This window comes from Aspergillus aculeatinus (assembly GCF_003184765.1).
Source record: "Aspergillus aculeatinus CBS 121060 unplaced genomic scaffold BO66scaffold_2, whole genome shotgun sequence".
In the NCBI taxonomy this organism is placed as follows: Eukaryota; Fungi; Ascomycota; class Eurotiomycetes; order Eurotiales; family Aspergillaceae; genus Aspergillus; species Aspergillus aculeatinus.
This window is the reverse complement of record NW_020291471.1, coordinates 330,647-347,292: the sequence shown is the minus strand read 5'-3', so window position 1 is coordinate 347,292 and position 16,646 is coordinate 330,647. Positions and strand designations below refer to the sequence as shown.

The window sequence follows — 16,646 nt, the reverse complement described above, 5'->3', positions numbered from 1 at the left end:
CCGCGTCACGTGCAAGGCCCATGCAGGAGGCTATAAAGTAGGTATACATGCACCTGGTTACATACAGACTATCATAACATCTAACTATATCGTAGAACGCTGCTGTAATTAGTGGTACGAAGGTGCCTGCAATGCGAGAGGTATCAAGGAGTTACAATAGCTGATGGACGTCAACTACCTGTAGAGAGGTTATTATTAAAACGTGCACGCATTTCAGCAACAGAAAGGACCCAACACTTCAAGGTTGCTGGTACCGTACTTGTTGATCAATCAAGAGACCAATTGTTTATGACCCCTTCGGTTCCCAGAGATGTTCATGGCCACTTGCCAGAGAATAATTTCCCTGCCTGAGAAAGGCGGCCGCTTCCGGGCCCGGCCCATTGAAGACAGCTGAGCCTGCAGGCCTCGGCGAACCACCCGCTCATGACCGACATCTGACAAACCATTAGTGATCCGCTCCCTATTCCTCAGGGCTCAGACTTTCCTTAGCCTTCTTTGTACATCTTCCCTGACTAAAAACTATCCCTGTAACTACGATTTCACTTTAAGTCCTTGCGGAGTATATCATATCCTTGAGCCTCATTGTCCTAACGCAGGAAAGCAATATCCAAAGCGCGATCACATCTCGATTGATCCTCTTCGACCCTCCCTCCATTTGCCATCTCCGAACCCGAGCTTCCGAAAGTCCGCCCCGCGCCTCATCTCCGGCCGAGATAGAGTCATCCGCCTTGTGATCGGGTGTTCACTCCGCAATTGCAACCTATAATTACTCAATTGGACCGGACTCCATATTTTCACGCTGTACCACACAAAAGAGCGTTCTTCGTCCCATTTGTGAACACATCAGAAGAAGCCTTTTCAATACGAGCTTCGCTTCGCCCGCTCCTCGCCTCGCCATAATTGCCCCGCCTCCAATTCCGCATAGAGGGGCAGATCCAACCACCTCACACCTTAAAAGTCTACACAACACATTGACCATGGCTGCACCGTTGGATTCCAGTCTGAAGTTCGATTCCATCGAAGACACCCTTGCCGCTTTCAGTGAGTCTTTTCGCTCCCCCTCTCAAAACTCCTCAACACTGCGCGGGCCTCCAGGCGTCTGCTGGCATGGTGCAGAATCGCATCGCGAACTAACCACTCAATTGCGCTTCAGAGAATGGCGAGTTCATCATCGTCCTCGACTCCCAAGACCGCGAAAATGAAGGCGACTTGATCATCGCCGCCGAGTCTATCACCGACGCCCAGATGGCCTTCCTGGTCCGGTACACGAGGTGAGAAAATACACAACCTCTCCTTATCAGGCTCCTCGGACGCAGGCACCAGACCCTTCAAGCTGCATTCGAGAAACCCCGCATCCTCAAGAACCCCATACTGACTTGGCATCTTTCCGATACCAGCGGTCTCATCTGCGCCCCCGTTACCCCTGAAATCGCCCAACGCCTGGCCCTCCCACAGATGGTGCTCGAAAACGCGGACCCCAAGGGCACCGCCTACACGGTCTCCATTGACTCGAGCGACCCGTCCGTCACCACTGGTATCTCCGCACAAGACCGCGCTCTGGCCTGCCGCACCCTCGCCTCCCCGACCGCCCGCGTCGACGATTTCCGACGACCGGGCCACATAATCCCCCTACAGGCCCGCAGCGGCGGTGTCCGCGAGCGGAGAGGCCACACGGAAGCGGCGGTGGAGTTCTGTCGGTTGACGGGCAAGGTCCCCGCGGGTGTGATCGCGGAGCTCGTCGAGGACGGCGAGCTGGTTGACGGGGTGCCGGAGATCCGGGGCAACAATGGCATGATGAGACGCGATGGCTGTCTGCGGTTCGGCAAGAAGTGGGGGATCAAGGTCTGCACGATCGAGGATCTGGTCGAGTATGTGGAGAAGACGGAAGGTGGTCTCACGAACGGGGGCCAATGAGCATGGAAGAGAGCAGAAACAGAAAGGAAAGGGTCGAGAGAGGGTATACTTGTGGTTTCTTTCCCTTTGACGGTTGTATAAATTTCTTCTGAGTGATTTCCCCTCCTGTTCGGCTGGACATCAGGACCAGGCTCTTTGGGTTTGTTGTTTACTGCATTATGCGCGGCTTGGTTGCATGTTTGTGTATGGGTGACTCGAGTGAGGAAAAGAGAAAATAGATTCTATCTTTATGGCTGGTTTACACGTTTTCATGAGTCTTGGGAGTCGTTGTTAGATAAAAGAGGACAATCGACACGAGCATCAAGTCCATCATTCATGCAATTGTTTGAATTAGTTGGGTATCGATTTTGCCTTTATAGTATACAGCGAGGGCGATGAAGATCGCCAGAAAACAAACATGACCAAGTCAGATAAGATCTGGTCAGAAGTAGCAGAGAAATCAGAAGTATATCCTTTCCTGCGTCTAATGTTTACCCACCAAACGCCAGTATAATGCGAAGTCCGAGTAGAAAAAGGAAAATGAAGAGAACACCCCGGTATACCTTTTTTAAAGGCTTGTAGGCTTTCTTTTTTTTGGTTTTCTTTAGAGGAGCCAAACAAGCGAGCGAGGACGGATTGTCGGGGAGCATCACCGATCGCATGAACTCCTTATCGCTTTAGGTGAGAGTAATCCCGCAACACGCCCATCATGTGAGTGTTGGTCGTCTTCCCGCTGCGGCGAGGCTTCTTGACCTTCTTGTGCTCGATCTTGGGCCGCTGCTTGACGACCTTGTTCTTGTTGGTGGGGACGATTCCGGCGCGCTCCAGCTCCTCCTTGACGGTCTGCTGGTCTGGGATCTTGATCTTCTCCCAGATCTGCCGGAACTCGTCGTCGAAGTGCTGGATCAGCGACGGGTCGTTGGCCCAGACCATCTTCGCATGGTCGTCCTTCTTGTTCCGCGTCACCAAGAGCTTCCCTTCCTTCTCGAGCTGGTTGATCGTCTCCTCCACGTTCGGCCACCCCTCCCGGAGCTCGCGGACGCTCATGCCCGCGCCCGTGGACTGCGCCTGGAGCTTTTTGAGGAGCTGCTCCGCGGTGCGGATGTTGTGCGGAGGCCGGAAGCTGAAGGTGCCCTCGCCGTTGGCGCCGCGGGGGTCGTACTGCACCTTGTCGTGCACCTGCAGGATGCTTCGCAGGGCCTGGACGTAGCCCTGGTCGTTTGCGCGGTGCTGCAGGGAGAGGTAGGAGACGATGTCGGGGAACTTGAGCGGCACGCCTTTCGCCTTCATGTGCTCGATCGCGAAGATGACCTGCGTCATGATGTCCTTGCCCGTGCCGGTATTCGCGGGCTGTGAGTAGACAATGTCATCGTGGCGTTTGCGATCTCCGCCGCCCGGGGTCGGTGTCGATGTGGTGGAGGGAAGCTGCGAGCTGCTTGCGGAGGTGGTCGTGTTGTTCTGATGGTTGAAGCGTCTCTGCTGCCCGAGTCGACTTGCGGAGTCGACAACGCTGGCGTTGAAACTCTTCAGCTGGTTCTGAAGATAAGACATGTTTGCGATCGAGATAGCGAAGAAGACAGCTTAGTATGGACCGAAAAAATGGAACGAGTGAAGGGGTTGACCGCGGCGAGCCCGGAGATCTAGTAGACTCCTAAAGGTGGGGAGATGGAACAAGGACGAGGCAAAGCCTCTCTCTTTGTGAGGGAGCACAAAGAAGCTCTTTTCGCAACACGACAATAGATCACAGAAGCATGAAAGAAGTTGGCTCTGTTCTGATGCAACAACCTGTGTGGTTGAGAATGACAGGATGAATGAGCTGAGAGGGAGATGAGAGTGTTCGTCATCACGGATCTAGAAGTTCTGACATTGCAGGTTGCGGCCTTGCGGCCCGCTCAGGCACCACTGTCGCACGTGATAGTAGCCAGCTGCGCTAACCTGTTTGGAGCTCCGCCCAAAGCCAATGCGTAACTTGCTTGACCTGCAAGCCGGTCTCTCAATCAATCTCATCTCACCTATTGCGCGACAAGGGGCTTTCTCTTCTTTTCGCCCTGCCTCTGTCAGCCTCTTCACTCTTTCTCTCTGTCTTGCTTCGCCCCTCATGACCTAGGCTGGCATTTGGGGTGCTGTGCGCAACTATTCCCGACGGTGTCCGAAACGCGCGGTGACATCGCCTGACCGACGTAGCTTTGCCTACTACGTTACCATTCACTCTGAGCAGATATCACGTCGACTTTCTACGATATATTTGCTTCGAACAAAGGTTAGCAGCTTGATTGCTGCAAACATCTAGCAGCCATCATGGCTACCGCAACAATTGAATTGCCGTTCATATCGGCTCATTACTCCATCGCCGAATCGACTCTTTCGACGCTCACCCAAGCTCCTACGGTCGAATTAGTCAACCAACTTCTGGAGGCCATCTCCAAGAAAGCTCGCGAACACGATGAACTCAAAGCAGACAAGACCCGCTTGGAAGTGGAGCTTGACAATGCGGTCCGCAGCAGCGAAAGCAAGGTCAAGGTGCTGAAGAGCTCTATCGAGAAGGGCCATGCTGAGGTTGAGGAAACAAGGAAGAAGCTTCATGAGTCGGGTTAGACAGAGTAACCACTGCGGTTGACTGATTTTCTTTGCTAACGCATTACAGAAAATGCTCGATCGTCCCTAGAATCCGAGATCGCCTCGCTCAAGTCGTCCTCCACAACCAATGAATCCGAAGTGAGCACACTGAAATCCCGCATCGCCTCTCTAGAAGCTTCGAATCGTGATACCATGGCTCTGCTCGAATCGAAGACGACAGCGTATGACAAGCTCGCCGAAGAGCTGTCAGCCCAACACAAGAAGACTGTCGAATTGAGACGAGAACTATCTACCGCCGAACAGAACCTTCAAGCCGCCAACTCTGCATCTGCTAGCGCCAAGTTCCGCGAGCAGAGTCTCCAGCAAGACTTGGAGTTGACCAAGAAGAGTAATGAATGGTTAGACACTGAGCTGAAGACCAAGTCTGCAGAATACCTGAAGTTCCGCAAGGAGAAGAGCGCCCGCATCTCAGAGCTTCAGCGAGCGAATGAAGAGGCTAGCGCCACTGTTGACTCCTTGAGACGCAGTGAGAATGCTCTCAAGAGTCGCTTGGATGAGGTCGAACAGCGTTACGAAGAGTCCCTTTCGAGCATCCAGCAGCTGAAAGAAGAGGCGATACAAGCGAGCGAGTCATTCCGGATTGAATTGGATAGTGCGAACAGGCTGGCTGAATTGCAACGCAACTCTTCTGAAACCGCCAAGCAGCGGGTGCAGGAACTCCAGGTAGCCCTGGAAAAGGCCAAGGACGATGCGGCCGAAGAGATCTCCCGCCTTCGTGTTGAGATCGAGACTGAACATTCCGACAAGGAGGCTGCTGAGCGCCGCATTGCAGAGCTGGAGCAGACTGTGAGCCAACTCGAGTCAGACGGCCAGGCTAGAAGGAGGTCCATGAGCCCGGCTCTCAATGGAGGAATGCCCACTACGCCTATCCGCTCAGGTACACCGGTTGGGACATTCTCCCCGAGAGCTTCGAGAACCAAGGGTGGACTTACGATCACACAACTTTACACCGAGTACGACAAGATGCGGTCACTGCTGGCCGCCGAACAGAGATCCAACCAAGAGCTCCGGTCGACGCTGGATGAAATGCTCCAGGATCTTGAGGCCAGTAAGCCCGAAATCGATGAATTGCGAGCCGACCACGCTAGACTGGAGAACGCCGTTATGGAAATGTCCAACATCCTTGAAACGTCTGGAAAGGAAAGGGATGATGCGACAAAGGAGGCACGCAAATGGCAAGGACAGGTGGAGGGACTTGCGCGTGAGGGCGACATTCTACGACAGCAGCTTAGGGACCTGAGCTCGCAAGTGAAGGTCCTAGTGATGGAGAACGCGATTCTCAAGGAAGGAGAGGAGAGTTACGATAGGGAAGAGCTCGAGAAGATTGCTCGACAGGAAATTGACGACTCGTCTGCAGATCTTAACCCAACGGGACGCTTCATCAGCCGCAACCTGACGACTTTCAAGGATCTCCATGAGCTACAGGAACAGAATGTTACTCTCCGCCGCATGCTAAGAGAGTTAGGCGATAAGATGGAAGGCGCGGAGGCTCGTGAACAGGATGTCATTCGTCAACAAGAGCAAGAAGAGTTGAAGGAGCTAAGGATTCGTGTGCAGACTTATCGCGACGAAATCTCTAATCTTGTTGCGCAGACAAAGAGCTATGTGAAGGAGAGAGACACTTTCCGAAGCATGCTGACCCGTCGACGTCAGACCGTCGGCGATGCTTCTGTCTTCTCTCAGTCTCTTCCACTAGGGGCAGTTCCTCCTGGAGCAGCCGATGAACAGGCTAAGGACATTCCCGACTATGCCGAACTACTACGCAAGGTTCAAGCCCACTTCGACAACTTCCGTGAGGAGTCTGCCACCGATCACGCCGCCTTGAAACAACAGGTCAATGAGCTTTCGCGAAAGAATAGCGAGTTGATGAGCGAAATCAGCCGTTCTAGCAGTCAGCTTGGCGCTGCTACCCAAAGAGCCGAGCTTCTCCAGAGCAACTTCAACATGCTGAAGAGCGAAAATGCAGAGCTGCAGAAACGCTACGCCAGTCTGCTGGAGAACGCCAACAGGCAAGACCTTAGGACCCAGCAAGCTGCCGAAGACCTTGTTGAGACCAAGGGACTGGTGGATAGCCTTCAACGCGAGAATGCGAACCTCAAGGCAGAAAAGGATCTGTGGAAGAGTATTGAGAAACGACTGATTGAAGACAACGAAACTCTGAGAAACGAGAGAAGTCGCCTGGATTCTCTGAATGCCAACCTTCAAACTATCCTGAACGAGCGTGAACATACAGACTCTGAGAGCCGCCGCAGGCTCCAGCAAAGCGTCGAATCCTTGGAGTCAGAACTGCAGTCTACCAAACGCAAACTCAATGATGAGATTGAAGAGTCAAAGAAGGCGACCTTGCGCAGAGAGTACGAGCATGAGCAGAGTCAGAAGCGAATTGATGACTTGGTGACAAGCTTGGGCTCCGTCCGGGAAGAATTGATCGCAACTAAGACCACCAGAGATCACTTGCAGTCGAGAGTGGATGAATTGACCGTCGAGCTTCGCAGTGCCGAAGAGCGACTTCAAGTCGTCCAATCTAGACCGAGTGTTTCTGCTGCTACTACTGCCGCCCCCGCTACAGCGCCCGAGACCGAGGAAGGTCAGGAGTCTGGCTTGACCCGTGAGCAAGAACTTAGCATCGAGGTTTCCGAACTCAAGCGTGACCTTGACTTGGCCAAGAATGAGCTTCAGCATGCCGAAGAGCGAGTTGAGGACTACAAGGCCATCAGCCAGCAGAGCGAGGAACGCCTACAGTCTGTGACTGAGACACATGAAGAATATCGGGAGGAGACGGAGCGTCTGATTGAGGAGAAGGACAAGAAGATTCAGGATCTCGAAAAGCGGATTGAGGAGATTTCTTCCGAGTTGTCTACAACGAACAATGAACTCACCAAGCTGCGTGATGAGCAAGGAGAGGCTGGCCGCCGCTTGGAGGAGCAGAAGGCTGTTTTGGAATCTGAAATTGCCAGGCTGAAGGATGAGAATGAGCGTCATAATTCTGCCTTCCAGTACCACAAGGAAGATCTCCGCGCGCAGACTGAAATTGCGCAGCATGCCCAACAAAACTACGAGAGTGAATTGGTCAAGCACGCTGAGGCAGCCAAGAACCTGCAGATAGTGCGCTCCGAAGCTAATCAGCTTAAGCTGGAAGTGGTTGAGCTACGGACACAAGCCGAGACTTTGAAGAAGGACCTTTCTCAGAAGGAGGAAAGCTGGAACGAGCTTAAGGAGAGATACGAGGGTGAAATTACCGACTTGCAGAAACGCCGGGAAGAGGTTCTCCACCAGAACTCTTTGCTACACTCGCAGCTGGAGAATATCACGAACCAAATCTCGGCGTTGCAACGTGACCGCGCGAACATGACTGAAACCGATGACGATAATGCTGAAACTTCGCCACCCAACCTTGAAGGTCTCCAGGAAGTGATCAAATTCCTACGCAGGGAGAAAGAGATTGTTGACGTGCAATATCATTTGTCGACACAAGAAAGCAAGCGTCTCCGTCAGCAACTTGAGTACACGCAGTCTCAGCTCGACGAGGCACGTCTCAAGCTAGAGCAACAGCGTCGCGCTGCTGCTGATAGCGACCACACCGCTCTCAGCCACAACAAACTTATGGATACCTTGAACGAATTGAATCTGTTCCGCGAGAGTAGTGTCACTTTGCGCAACCAGGTCAAGCAGGCAGAAACGTCGCTTGCGGAGAAATCTGCACGTATTGAGGAATTGGTTCAGCAGATTGAGCCTTTGGAAACGAAGGTCAGGGAGTTGGAGAACGTGGTGGAGACGAAGGACGGAGAATTGAAGCTGCTGCAAGCTGATCGTGATCGCTGGCAGCAACGTACTCAGAACATTCTGCAGAAGTATGACCGCGTTGACCCTGCCGAAATGGAAGGACTCAAGGAGAAGCTTGCAACCCTGGAAAAGGAGCGTGACGAGGCCATTCAGGCTCATGACACTCTTCAAACCGAGGCCGCTGCCTTCCCTGAGCAGCTCAAACATGCCGAAGATAGAGTCCAAGAGTTGCGCAGCAAGCTTACGGAGCAGTTCAAGGCTCGGTCTAAGGAACTTACCGGTCGTATTAACGCTAAGCAGGCGGAACTGAATACGGTCACACAGGAGAAGGAGGTGATCCAGGAGGAATTGGCCAAGACGAAACAAGAATTAGAGGAACTCAAGGCGAGAATGGCCGAGAAGCCGGCTGCTCCTGCACCAGTACCCGAGACGACGACTGAAGTCAACTCGACCCCCGCCTCGCAATTCCCTGCTCCGACCACGCAAGTGGCTGTCGCCACCGACGACGAACGGGTCAAGGCTTTGGAAGAGAAGGTGCAACGTCTCGAGGCAGCCCTTGCTGAGAAGGATGCTGTATTGGCTGCCAAGGATACCGAGCACGAGAGGAAGGTCAAGGAACGTATTGACAAGATGAAGGAGGTGTTGAATAGCAAGCTGGCAGAGACTCGGGCGGCACACCGCCAGGAAGTGGAGCGACTCAAGGCCAGCCTACAGGCAAGTCCACAAGCTCCTGCGACCCCTGGCCAGCCCCAGGCAGAAGCAGCTTCTGCAGCTCCTGCAACCCCCGCAGCATCTGCTACTCCTGCGATGGAAGGTGGGCTTCCGGAGTTGACGGATGCCCAAGCAAGGGACCTTGTTGCGAAGAATGAAACCATCAAGATGATCATTCGGAACAACATTCGTGCGCAGGTTAGCAAACAAATGGAAGCTGAAAAGCGAGGCACCCAGCAGAATTCGGAAGCTGCGGCTGCCCTACAGCAGAAATTTGATGAGGAGAAGGAGGCTTTGAAGAAGGCCCATGACGAAAGTGTGGAGGAGAAGATCAAGGCTGCTGTGGAGCTGTCGGACAAGAAGTCCCTTGCCAAGCTTAGTATGCTTGATTCTCGGTGCAGGAATTCGCAGGCCAAGCTCGAGGTGGTGCAGAAGGCGGCCACCGAGACCCCTCAGAAACCCGTTGTCGAGGTTTGGGAGATAGCTAAGGTCACCAGAGCACCCCCGGCTGCTCAAGCGCAAGCCAAACCCGCACAGGCTGCAGCGTCTCCAGCACCAGCACCGTCGCCTGCCACAGTAGCAGCACAACCCGCACGTGCAGCCCCTTCACCATCCCCGGCGCCGGTAGCGACACCTGCAGCAAAACCTGCGCCTGCGCCTGCGCCTGTCCCTGCACCTGCATCTGCCACCCCGCAGGGCACCCAGGCACCAGAAGCAACAGCTGCCCAGCCATCCGCTCAGGCTCAGACACAATCGGAAGCACCGCAGACACAAGCAGCTGACGAAACGGCTCCTGAGCAGGGTGCGGCCGGCGCGGTGCCTAATCCTTTCGGACAAAGTCAGAACAAACAGCCAGCGTCGCTTCCCAACAAACCTCCAGCTGGTGCTGCCTCAGGCGGCGTCCTAAGAGCTCTCCAGTCCGGACTTCCAGTTGCGCGCGGTGGTCGAACAGGCGGGCGTGGCGGCGGTCAACAGAATCCTTTTGGTCAACAAGGCCAACAAGGCGCCCAGCAGCAAGGTCAGGGTCAAGGCCAGCCTAGCCAGCGCGGCTCGGGTCTGCCTCGCGGTCGTGGAGGGCGTGGAGGCCAAGGCCGGGGTGGCAATCAGAACGTGCAGACAGCCAATCTCGGCCAGGCACAGCACGGCCCGGCCAGTCCTGGGGGTGGTCGTGGCGGCGCGCTTAGTGCGAACGCGCGTCAGTTTGTTCCTCAAGGCAACAAGCGCGCTCGGGATGATGGCGGCGGGGACGGCGGCGATGGAGCAGCTGGCAAGAGAATGCGTGGTGGTGGTGGGGGTCAAACGCGGGGTTCTTAGATGATTGTGATTATGGATTGTGGTTGTTACATTTTGACTTTTCATTCCTTTTTTATACATGCATGTATTTTATGTCCCAGTTCTTCGGCTTGTAAGGAAACCGAAGTGAACCTACGAATGTTGTAATCCTTAGCGGGATGAGAATCATACTTTCTTTTGTCTTTCACGGCTGATGAGTTGTACATGACTCGAATACCCTAAATGGGGTATGACTGTTTCATATCATTAAGAGTCAACAGAGTATAAAATCGAGTAGGCGAAATCCCCCATATTCTATCCGGGTATAACCAACATTAAAGAAACACCATGCATCTCGCTGGAAAACCATCCGTCAATTCGAAGCCCCCCCGATCGGTCTTCACCCTTTCCAACTATGACCCTTCGAGGGAGCCTCACTCACCCCCTCCTCCGATTCTGCGCCACCAACAACCTCCCCGCAGCCTCCCTCTCCAGATCCAGCACCATCAACCGCGCATCCTCCAACGTCCTCGCCTCCAACGGCGCCTCCCCAGCCTTCTCCCCATCAACCCTCTGACTCTGATTCTGATTTTGATTCTGTGATTGAGACCATGGATGCACCCCCCAAACCACCCCACGCGTCTCCCTCCGCCGCCGCCGCTGCCCAGCCCCTCCCCCACTGCCCCAAACAACCACCCACTCCCCCACCCCCGTCCCCGCCGCAATCTCACAGCCCGCACACACCCGCGCATGCGCCCCGACATCCACCCGCCGATTAATCACGGCCAACGCATCGATCACCACCCCGGAATGGATATGCGCGCCTGGGGCGATAGACACTGCCGGGCCGATGGTCACGCGCGAGGAGATGCGGATGGGGAGGGCGGCGGCGGCTGCTGCTGCTGCTGCTGCTGCGGTGCCATCACCGGCTGTGGTTGTGGCAGTGGAGGAGGAGGAAGGGGCGGGTCTCGAGTTGCCGGGGAAGGGGGCCGGGGTGCCGATGACGGTCTTCTCGCTGATGATGCAGTTGTTGCTGATGAGGATAGGGCCCTCGTGGGAGTAGAGGCGGGCGCGCGGGTGGATGATGGTGTGGGCGCCGATGGAGATCGGGTGCGTGCCTTGGAAGATTGTGGTGTCGGAGATTTGGGCGCTGGGGTGGATGGCGAGTGGGGGGCGGGTTGTTGATGATGTTGTGGTGGTGGTGGTGGTGGATAAGGGGCGGTGGTGGTGGTGTTGTTGTGATTGTTGTTGGTGTGGGTGTTGTGGTTGGTTTTGGTGTTGTGGTTGTGGTTGTGGTTGTGGTTGTGGTTGAGGTTGAAAGGGGGGTGGTGGTTTGAGGTGGGTTGTTGGTGGTTGTGGGCGGGAATCCATTTTTGTTATTCTCTTGGTGCTTTGTGGGGATTCGTTGGTTGGTGTGATGTAGTGTGTAGATAGGGGGGAGGTGGTGTCGGTGTGTTCTAGTAGCGTTGTGTGGGAGGATGAATTGAAGGATTGTGTTGTTGTTGTTGTTGTGAAGCTAAGCTGCGACTCGGAAAAAGATAAGATTGCGGAGATTCGGGGTGGGTTCCGATATGCGGCCGGCTTGCTGGCCTGCCCGCATTTCAGGAGAGTATACCGAGTACCCCGTTGACGGTCAATTCTAGTTAGCTGTAAAGTACGGTAGGAATTCCAGAAGTATAGCATGTCTATGAAATCATTTAACCTAATCACATCCAATCCCAAACCGGGTATCTATCTAAAAACATCTAACCCATCTCGTTTTATCATCTCTACTCATCCTCCCCCTCCCCCTCCCCCTCTCCAACCTCCACCTCCTTCCGGATACCATTCCTCCTCCGCCACGCCCACACCCCGCGATCCACCTCCGCCTTGGTCACCCCATCTCTCACCAGACAAAACGTGACCCCGAGCTCCGTCTCCACGTTCCGATTCCGCGCCTCATCATCGAAGAACAGCATCTCCTCGTACGCGACCCCGCTCGCCTGCTGGATCTTGGCGAAGTGCTGCGTCTTGGTGGCCGGGAAGATCTGGAGGTGGTCGAAGTAGTCCAGGGCGCGCACGGTCTTGGTGCGGTGCGCCGCGGGGTTGTCGCTGAAGGTGGGGATGATGTGCAGCGCCTTGAGCATGTCGCGTGCCAGGTCCGGGGCGTGGGTGCGCGAGGCCACGGCCAGCGGGATGTTCTTGGTCTTGCAGCTGTGGATGATGGAGGGGACGGCCGGGTAGAAGGTGAAGGATTCGTTCCATCTGCGGCAGATCAGAGGTGTTAGTTTGGAGGTGCTTGGTTGGTTGGGTTGGGGTTTAATGGAGTGCGCTTGGAGAGATGGCGTGGGATGTGCTCGGAGAGAATGAGGCGAGAGCTTACTTGTCTGTGCAGCGCGAGTTATTGTCGCGGGGTTTGATCGGGGCGCTGACGTGGGTGTCGACCCAGAAGGGCCATAGGGTGTAGTCGAGGTCGAAGGCGATGAGTTTGGGGAGAGGGAGGCCGTCGCTGAAGGTTTCGGGGGCGACGGAGGTGTCTTCCACGGGTTGCGTGTTGGTTCGTCGCGTGCGCATCTTGTTTGGTTCTGGACTTCCAAAATGAATGTGAGATTTAGATTTAGATTAAGAAGATGAAAATCAGCCTGGGCGGGGGGGCTGAACAGGTCTAATAAATGCCGTCGAGGTCTATACAAGTGGCAAATCAAGTCCCTAATTTTTTCGTTTATTCACAAGTACGAGTAAGATGGAGAGGACCTCAGCGAAATGACGTTGGAGAAGCTGGTGGAAATCGGAGAAGGATCACGTGGGGCGGGCGATAAGAATGATAAGCTTGCAGAAAGAAAGGGCACTCTTTTTGTGTCAGCAATCAAGGGCTGTTGCCTATCTTCTTTTTTTTGGATTTGTACTTAGAAGTAAATGTAAGCCTAATGAAATGAACTATGGACACATTCGAAATCGGCCGTGGAAAAACACATCTCAGGTCGGAATCCCATCCAGTCAGCACCAAATCACCACCCAGCATGTCAGGCCAGCAAACAACTTTCCGAGGATACATCTAGCACACACCAGATACAATTCATTCACCCACACGCGTTCTTCGAACTTTCCCTACCGGTAATCATCCCCGATCTCAAATCCGCGAATTCGTTCTTCATCAAACTTGCTTGTTGTCTGATAGATAGACACCATCTTCCATGATGGAGGGCCCAGATCGTTGCGGATGCAAACCACTTTGCTCACTCTACAAATTTAAGGGGTTTCCAATTCACAGGGGACTGTAGGTGAAGCAGCCCACGGATTCTAGGAATTTCCAGAGCTGCTGGTGAACCTCCGTGCCCTTGATCTGCACACCATAAGCAACGACATCCCAGTCACTTGCGTAGTGCATGATGCGAGTTTGTTGCTCGAGATCCAGGATCCCATCGGCCCCGACTGCTTCAGCGATGATCCGACGCCAGACTTTGAAAGGAATATCATAGCGCCATTCCTGTTTGCCAGGGTCGCGAACGGTGCGTCTTCGAGTGGCAGTCGCCGCCGGTTGAGAGGGTGGAGGGGCTCTTCTGGTCGTCTGGTTGGTATCAGAAAGATCGCCAGAAGGGATACGCAGTGCTGGAGGAGGTCCCGGGGCTGTCGACGGCAGGTTGGGAAACTGGAGGTCGAAGCTAACGGCACTCGGATGGAAGGGACCCGAACTTGCAGAGCGGGAGTGCTGATCGGTTGTGTTCACTGCAGAAGCCTCCGAGATGCTCAAGTTGTTGCGTCGGACTGGGAGAAAACTAATCAGCGGCGCCGAAGTCGGCGGCTGAGCTCTGCGTATCTGATACGGCGCGGCGTTCTCGACATGGTAGTATGTGGGCTCGCCAGAGGAGCTATCATCGCTGTCCGGATCCATGGGAAACGAGACTACCCGGCCTTCGGTCGGTCGAGGGATCGGCATCCGCTCTAGGATGTCATTTTCTTCGCAATCTATGGGACGGTCCCGGTCTTCTAGAAGCAGAGCGCGCGAAACAAGCATCATTTTCAAGGCGGTGCTCCAGATTGTGCTGCTGTGCACGCCGTCAGCCCTGATAACCTCGAGACGTACGCGTTTGCAAACTCGAGTGAACTCGGTTCGCAGTTTGCTCTGTAACTTCTGCTGGGTAGCACTATCGATGTCTTGACTCGTCTCGCTGGAAGCGTCGCTGGCCTCCGCGAAGTTGTTGTTGTCATCACCCTGATCTGCTGCCTCGAATTCGGTTTCAACTTTGGACTCTCGGAGCTGCTGAAGAGCTTCGGCTACCTCGATCATGCGGAGCACATGAGGAGCCAGCTTGTCGTTAGGGCGCCAGATGATGCTTTTGCATGAGGCCGTACTCTCAGGCAGCACCGTGGCTTTGCCAAGCACCGGAAGAAAGTTCAACAGCGACTCGGGGGCACGCTGAATGTCGAGCATGGGAATCAGCTGAATGGCACTATGACTCGTCATCGAGACATTTGTGAGGATCAAGTATGGGATTGAGCGAAGGCCACGCGTGCAGGCGAATTTCTTCAATTCGGCGTGCGTATGAGCTTAAGACACCAAAAGAAAAGCATATCAGCTTATCTGTCCTGTCATTGACATAGTGGGAAGGGGAATCCCAACTTACCGTTTTTCTGCTCTGGCTTGGGCAGAGACGGGGACTTCTTCTTCCGAGCGGTGCCTTCGTTCTCTTTACCGGCCATGACCTTCAATCGAGCCACGCCCTCAGCCACGGATTCTGGAGTCGATGGGTGTTCCTCCTCAGAGTCCAACTCAAGCACTTCATGCGCATCGCCCTCGAGGAAATCCAGGTCCGATTTCATGTAAATGCGCGCCAGGTGCTCGACGCCCGCACGACCGAGGGCATTACCACCGAGGTCCAGCTTGCGAAGCACGAAGCACTTCTGGAACGAGTTCAGGAAATTAGTCCACTTCCGGACGGCATCGGGGGTCGTGATCTGGATGTCGTTGTTGGACAGATCGAGCTCGCGCAGATCGCCCGCACTCCGCTCGACCACTTCCGCCAGCATCGGCAGCGAGTCCACGGTCAGCCGGTTGCCGGACAGATGCAGCTCGGTGACTTTGGCCAGTCCCATGGGGTGGTCCTGGTCCCTGAACTCGAGGCAGTCCACCAGATCTCCGATGAACTGGGCCAGGCCCTCGTCGGTCAACACCTTGCCGCTCACGTCGATCTCGACAAAGGGGTCTCGTGCGGCGGATTTGGAACCTGCACCTGGTGGGAAACGTTTTTTCTGTGATGTCAGATCAGGAACTTAGGCTCAGAGATGTTCAGTTGGGTGACTCTGTTGCGCCATGGGGGTTGGTTCGGTTCAAACTTACCAGGTCTTTGGACACGGCTTGGCCGGCCTTGAGACCGCTGATGCGTCTCTGTTATGTCTATCATTAGCCAGCCTGTTTCCTTAGGGCAGTTTTTGATATAGCATCTGAAAGTGTTCTCGCACCGCTAGATAATTGAGCTTCCCCATCTTGGGGGCCCCGGATCTCACAACTAGATCTGGCAGGTTGGGCCGCAGTCAGCACATGTCTCACTTCCATGATGGATCAATATCACTAGCACAAGCGGAGCCACAGAAAGGATGTCAGGCAAGATGAAAGGGGGCACAGGGTGGTTCAGTGTCATGCTTTCCATCATCGATGGCGTTGCAGGACACGGTCAAGCTCGCGTGCAGGGCGCGCAGCCTGTACAGAAGCAGGCAGGCCACGGGGGGTGAACAGAGGACTGCATCAGTAACACAAGGAGAGGGCATCTCAAACACCAGAACAGTTATACAGTGGAGTATGCTTCTTGTGGGGTTCTTCCTGAAGTGTTGTGCAACTGATCGCGTGGATAGAGGTTGGGGATGAGAACGGTAGACGGTGGGAGAATCAGAGATCGATGGAGATTTGATATCTCCACCATCACAGCCAACAGACATAAACATGCAGCTGAACGAAAACCTGAATATCAACAGCTTTGTGGATCACATACCTTTCTTGATGACAAGAGCTCTGTATTCAAACCGCCTGTCCACAAGTGTTGATGTGGATGTGGATAGAACGAACAGAGACAGGAGAGATGAAGATGGTGTTGATGGAACGCGGAGGAAGAGAACAACAAGGATCCTCACATCACAACCCATCTTTATATGGGATCATTTCGGCATCTAGATGTTCCTTTTCCTCTGGCTTCTCTATCTCATAACATTCACTGGGAGACTTTCAAAGAGATACACCGATGACGCCACAAGAACCCCGTGATCCACCGAATGGATTGAAACAGTAGAAAGTGAAAGATCATGCTGCTTTGGATGGTGAGAGAAGAAATTGAAACACTTTCAGCTTCTTTATGGTATCAAAGCTGGACTCTGTTGTC

At 54.2% G+C, this 16,646-nt stretch overlaps 7 protein-coding genes across 7 annotated transcripts; 3 read left to right on the top strand and 4 right to left on the bottom strand.

Annotated features, from left to right (window-relative positions):
- The first annotated feature begins 513 nt into the window (after positions 1–513).
- Positions 514–2,150, top strand: BO66DRAFT_387641 (3,4-dihydroxy-2-butanone-4-phosphate synthase RIB3). The gene is made up of 3 exons (XM_025646358.1): positions 514–1,041; positions 1,154–1,271; positions 1,398–2,150. Exons 1-3 carry the CDS (start codon positions 978–980, stop codon positions 1,912–1,914), a joined length of 699 nt encoding a protein of 232 aa, XP_025508637.1. The 5' UTR covers positions 514–977; the 3' UTR covers positions 1,915–2,150.
- Positions 2,151–2,230: 80 nt separating this feature from the next.
- BO66DRAFT_387640 (transcription factor TFIIE subunit TFA2) lies at positions 2,231–3,725 on the bottom strand. The gene has a single exon (XM_025646357.1). The coding sequence runs from the start codon at positions 3,442–3,444 to the stop codon at positions 2,563–2,565; it is 882 nt and encodes a 293-aa protein (XP_025508636.1). The 5' UTR covers positions 3,445–3,725; the 3' UTR covers positions 2,231–2,562.
- Positions 3,726–3,919: 194 nt separating this feature from the next.
- On the top strand, positions 3,920–10,596 carry BO66DRAFT_364044 (putative filament-forming protein (Tpr/p270)). The gene is made up of 2 exons (XM_025645145.1): positions 3,920–4,483; positions 4,538–10,596. The coding sequence occupies exons 1-2, from the start codon at positions 4,192–4,194 to the stop codon at positions 10,336–10,338; spliced, it is 6,093 nt and encodes a 2,030-aa protein (XP_025508635.1). The 5' UTR covers positions 3,920–4,191; the 3' UTR covers positions 10,339–10,596.
- A 138-nt stretch (positions 10,597–10,734) lies between these two features.
- BO66DRAFT_467472 (transferase hexapeptide domain protein) lies at positions 10,735–11,785 on the bottom strand (the record flags this gene model as incomplete). Its single annotated transcript, XM_025652568.1, has 1 exon — positions 10,735–11,785. The coding sequence occupies exon 1, from the start codon at positions 11,665–11,667 to the stop codon at positions 10,735–10,737; it is 933 nt and encodes a 310-aa protein (XP_025508634.1). The 5' UTR covers positions 11,668–11,785.
- A 280-nt stretch (positions 11,786–12,065) lies between these two features.
- Positions 12,066–13,008, bottom strand: BO66DRAFT_364041 (Mg-dependent acid phosphatase; the record flags this gene model as incomplete). Its single annotated transcript, XM_025645144.1, has 2 exons — positions 12,659–13,008; positions 12,066–12,540 (listed from the first exon to the last, which is right to left on the bottom strand). The coding sequence occupies exons 1-2, from the start codon at positions 12,847–12,849 to the stop codon at positions 12,066–12,068; spliced, it is 666 nt and encodes a 221-aa protein (XP_025508633.1). The 5' UTR covers positions 12,850–13,008.
- A 26-nt stretch (positions 13,009–13,034) lies between these two features.
- BO66DRAFT_67248 (uncharacterized protein) lies at positions 13,035–13,467 on the top strand. Its single transcript, XM_025653485.1, has one exon. The coding sequence runs from the start codon at positions 13,097–13,099 to the stop codon at positions 13,391–13,393; it is 297 nt and encodes a 98-aa protein (XP_025508632.1). The 5' UTR covers positions 13,035–13,096; the 3' UTR covers positions 13,394–13,467.
- On the bottom strand, positions 13,187–16,223 carry BO66DRAFT_364038 (uncharacterized protein). Its single transcript, XM_025645143.1, has 6 exons — positions 15,736–16,223; positions 15,614–15,661; positions 14,874–15,525; positions 14,519–14,823; positions 14,175–14,461; positions 13,187–14,021 (listed from the first exon to the last, which is right to left on the bottom strand). Exons 1-6 carry the CDS (start codon positions 15,757–15,759, stop codon positions 13,541–13,543), a joined length of 1,797 nt encoding a protein of 598 aa, XP_025508631.1. The 5' UTR covers positions 15,760–16,223; the 3' UTR covers positions 13,187–13,540.
- Positions 16,224–16,646: the final 423 nt, after the last annotated feature.

What these genes read in the sequence shown, in the direction of transcription:
- BO66DRAFT_387641 (XM_025646358.1), top strand. Translation starts at nt 978, where the DNA reads ATGGCTGCACCGTTGGATTCCAGTCTGAAGTTCGATTCCATCGAAGAC. An exon ending in AGACACCCTTGCCGCTTTCA is followed by an intron (nt 1,042 to 1,153) that starts GTGAGTCTTTTC and finishes ATTGCGCTTCAG; the next exon opens with AGAATGGCGAGTTCATCATC. An exon ending in TTCCTGGTCCGGTACACGAG is followed by an intron (nt 1,272 to 1,397) that starts GTGAGAAAATAC and finishes TTCCGATACCAG; the next exon opens with CGGTCTCATCTGCGCCCCCG.
- BO66DRAFT_364044 (XM_025645145.1), top strand. Translation starts at nt 4,192, where the DNA reads ATGGCTACCGCAACAATTGAATTGCCGTTCATATCGGCTCATTACTCC. An exon ending in GAAGAAGCTTCATGAGTCGG is followed by an intron (nt 4,484 to 4,537) that starts GTTAGACAGAGT and finishes AACGCATTACAG; the next exon opens with AAAATGCTCGATCGTCCCTA.
- BO66DRAFT_67248 (XM_025653485.1), top strand. Translation starts at nt 13,097, where the DNA reads ATGATAAGCTTGCAGAAAGAAAGGGCACTCTTTTTGTGTCAGCAATCA.
- BO66DRAFT_364038 (XM_025645143.1), bottom strand. Translation starts at nt 15,759, where the DNA reads ATGGGGAAGCTCAATTATCTAGCG. An exon ending in AAGCCGTGTCCAAAGACCTG is followed by an intron (nt 15,526 to 15,613) that starts GTAAGTTTGAAC and finishes CTGACATCACAG; the next exon opens with AAAAAACGTTTCCCACCAGG. An exon ending in GGGATTCCCCTTCCCACTAT is followed by an intron (nt 14,824 to 14,873) that starts GTCAATGACAGG and finishes TGGTGTCTTAAG; the next exon opens with CTCATACGCACGCCGAATTG.
- BO66DRAFT_387640 (XM_025646357.1), bottom strand. Translation starts at nt 3,444, where the DNA reads ATGTCTTATCTTCAGAACCAGCTGAAGAGTTTCAACGCCAGCGTTGTC.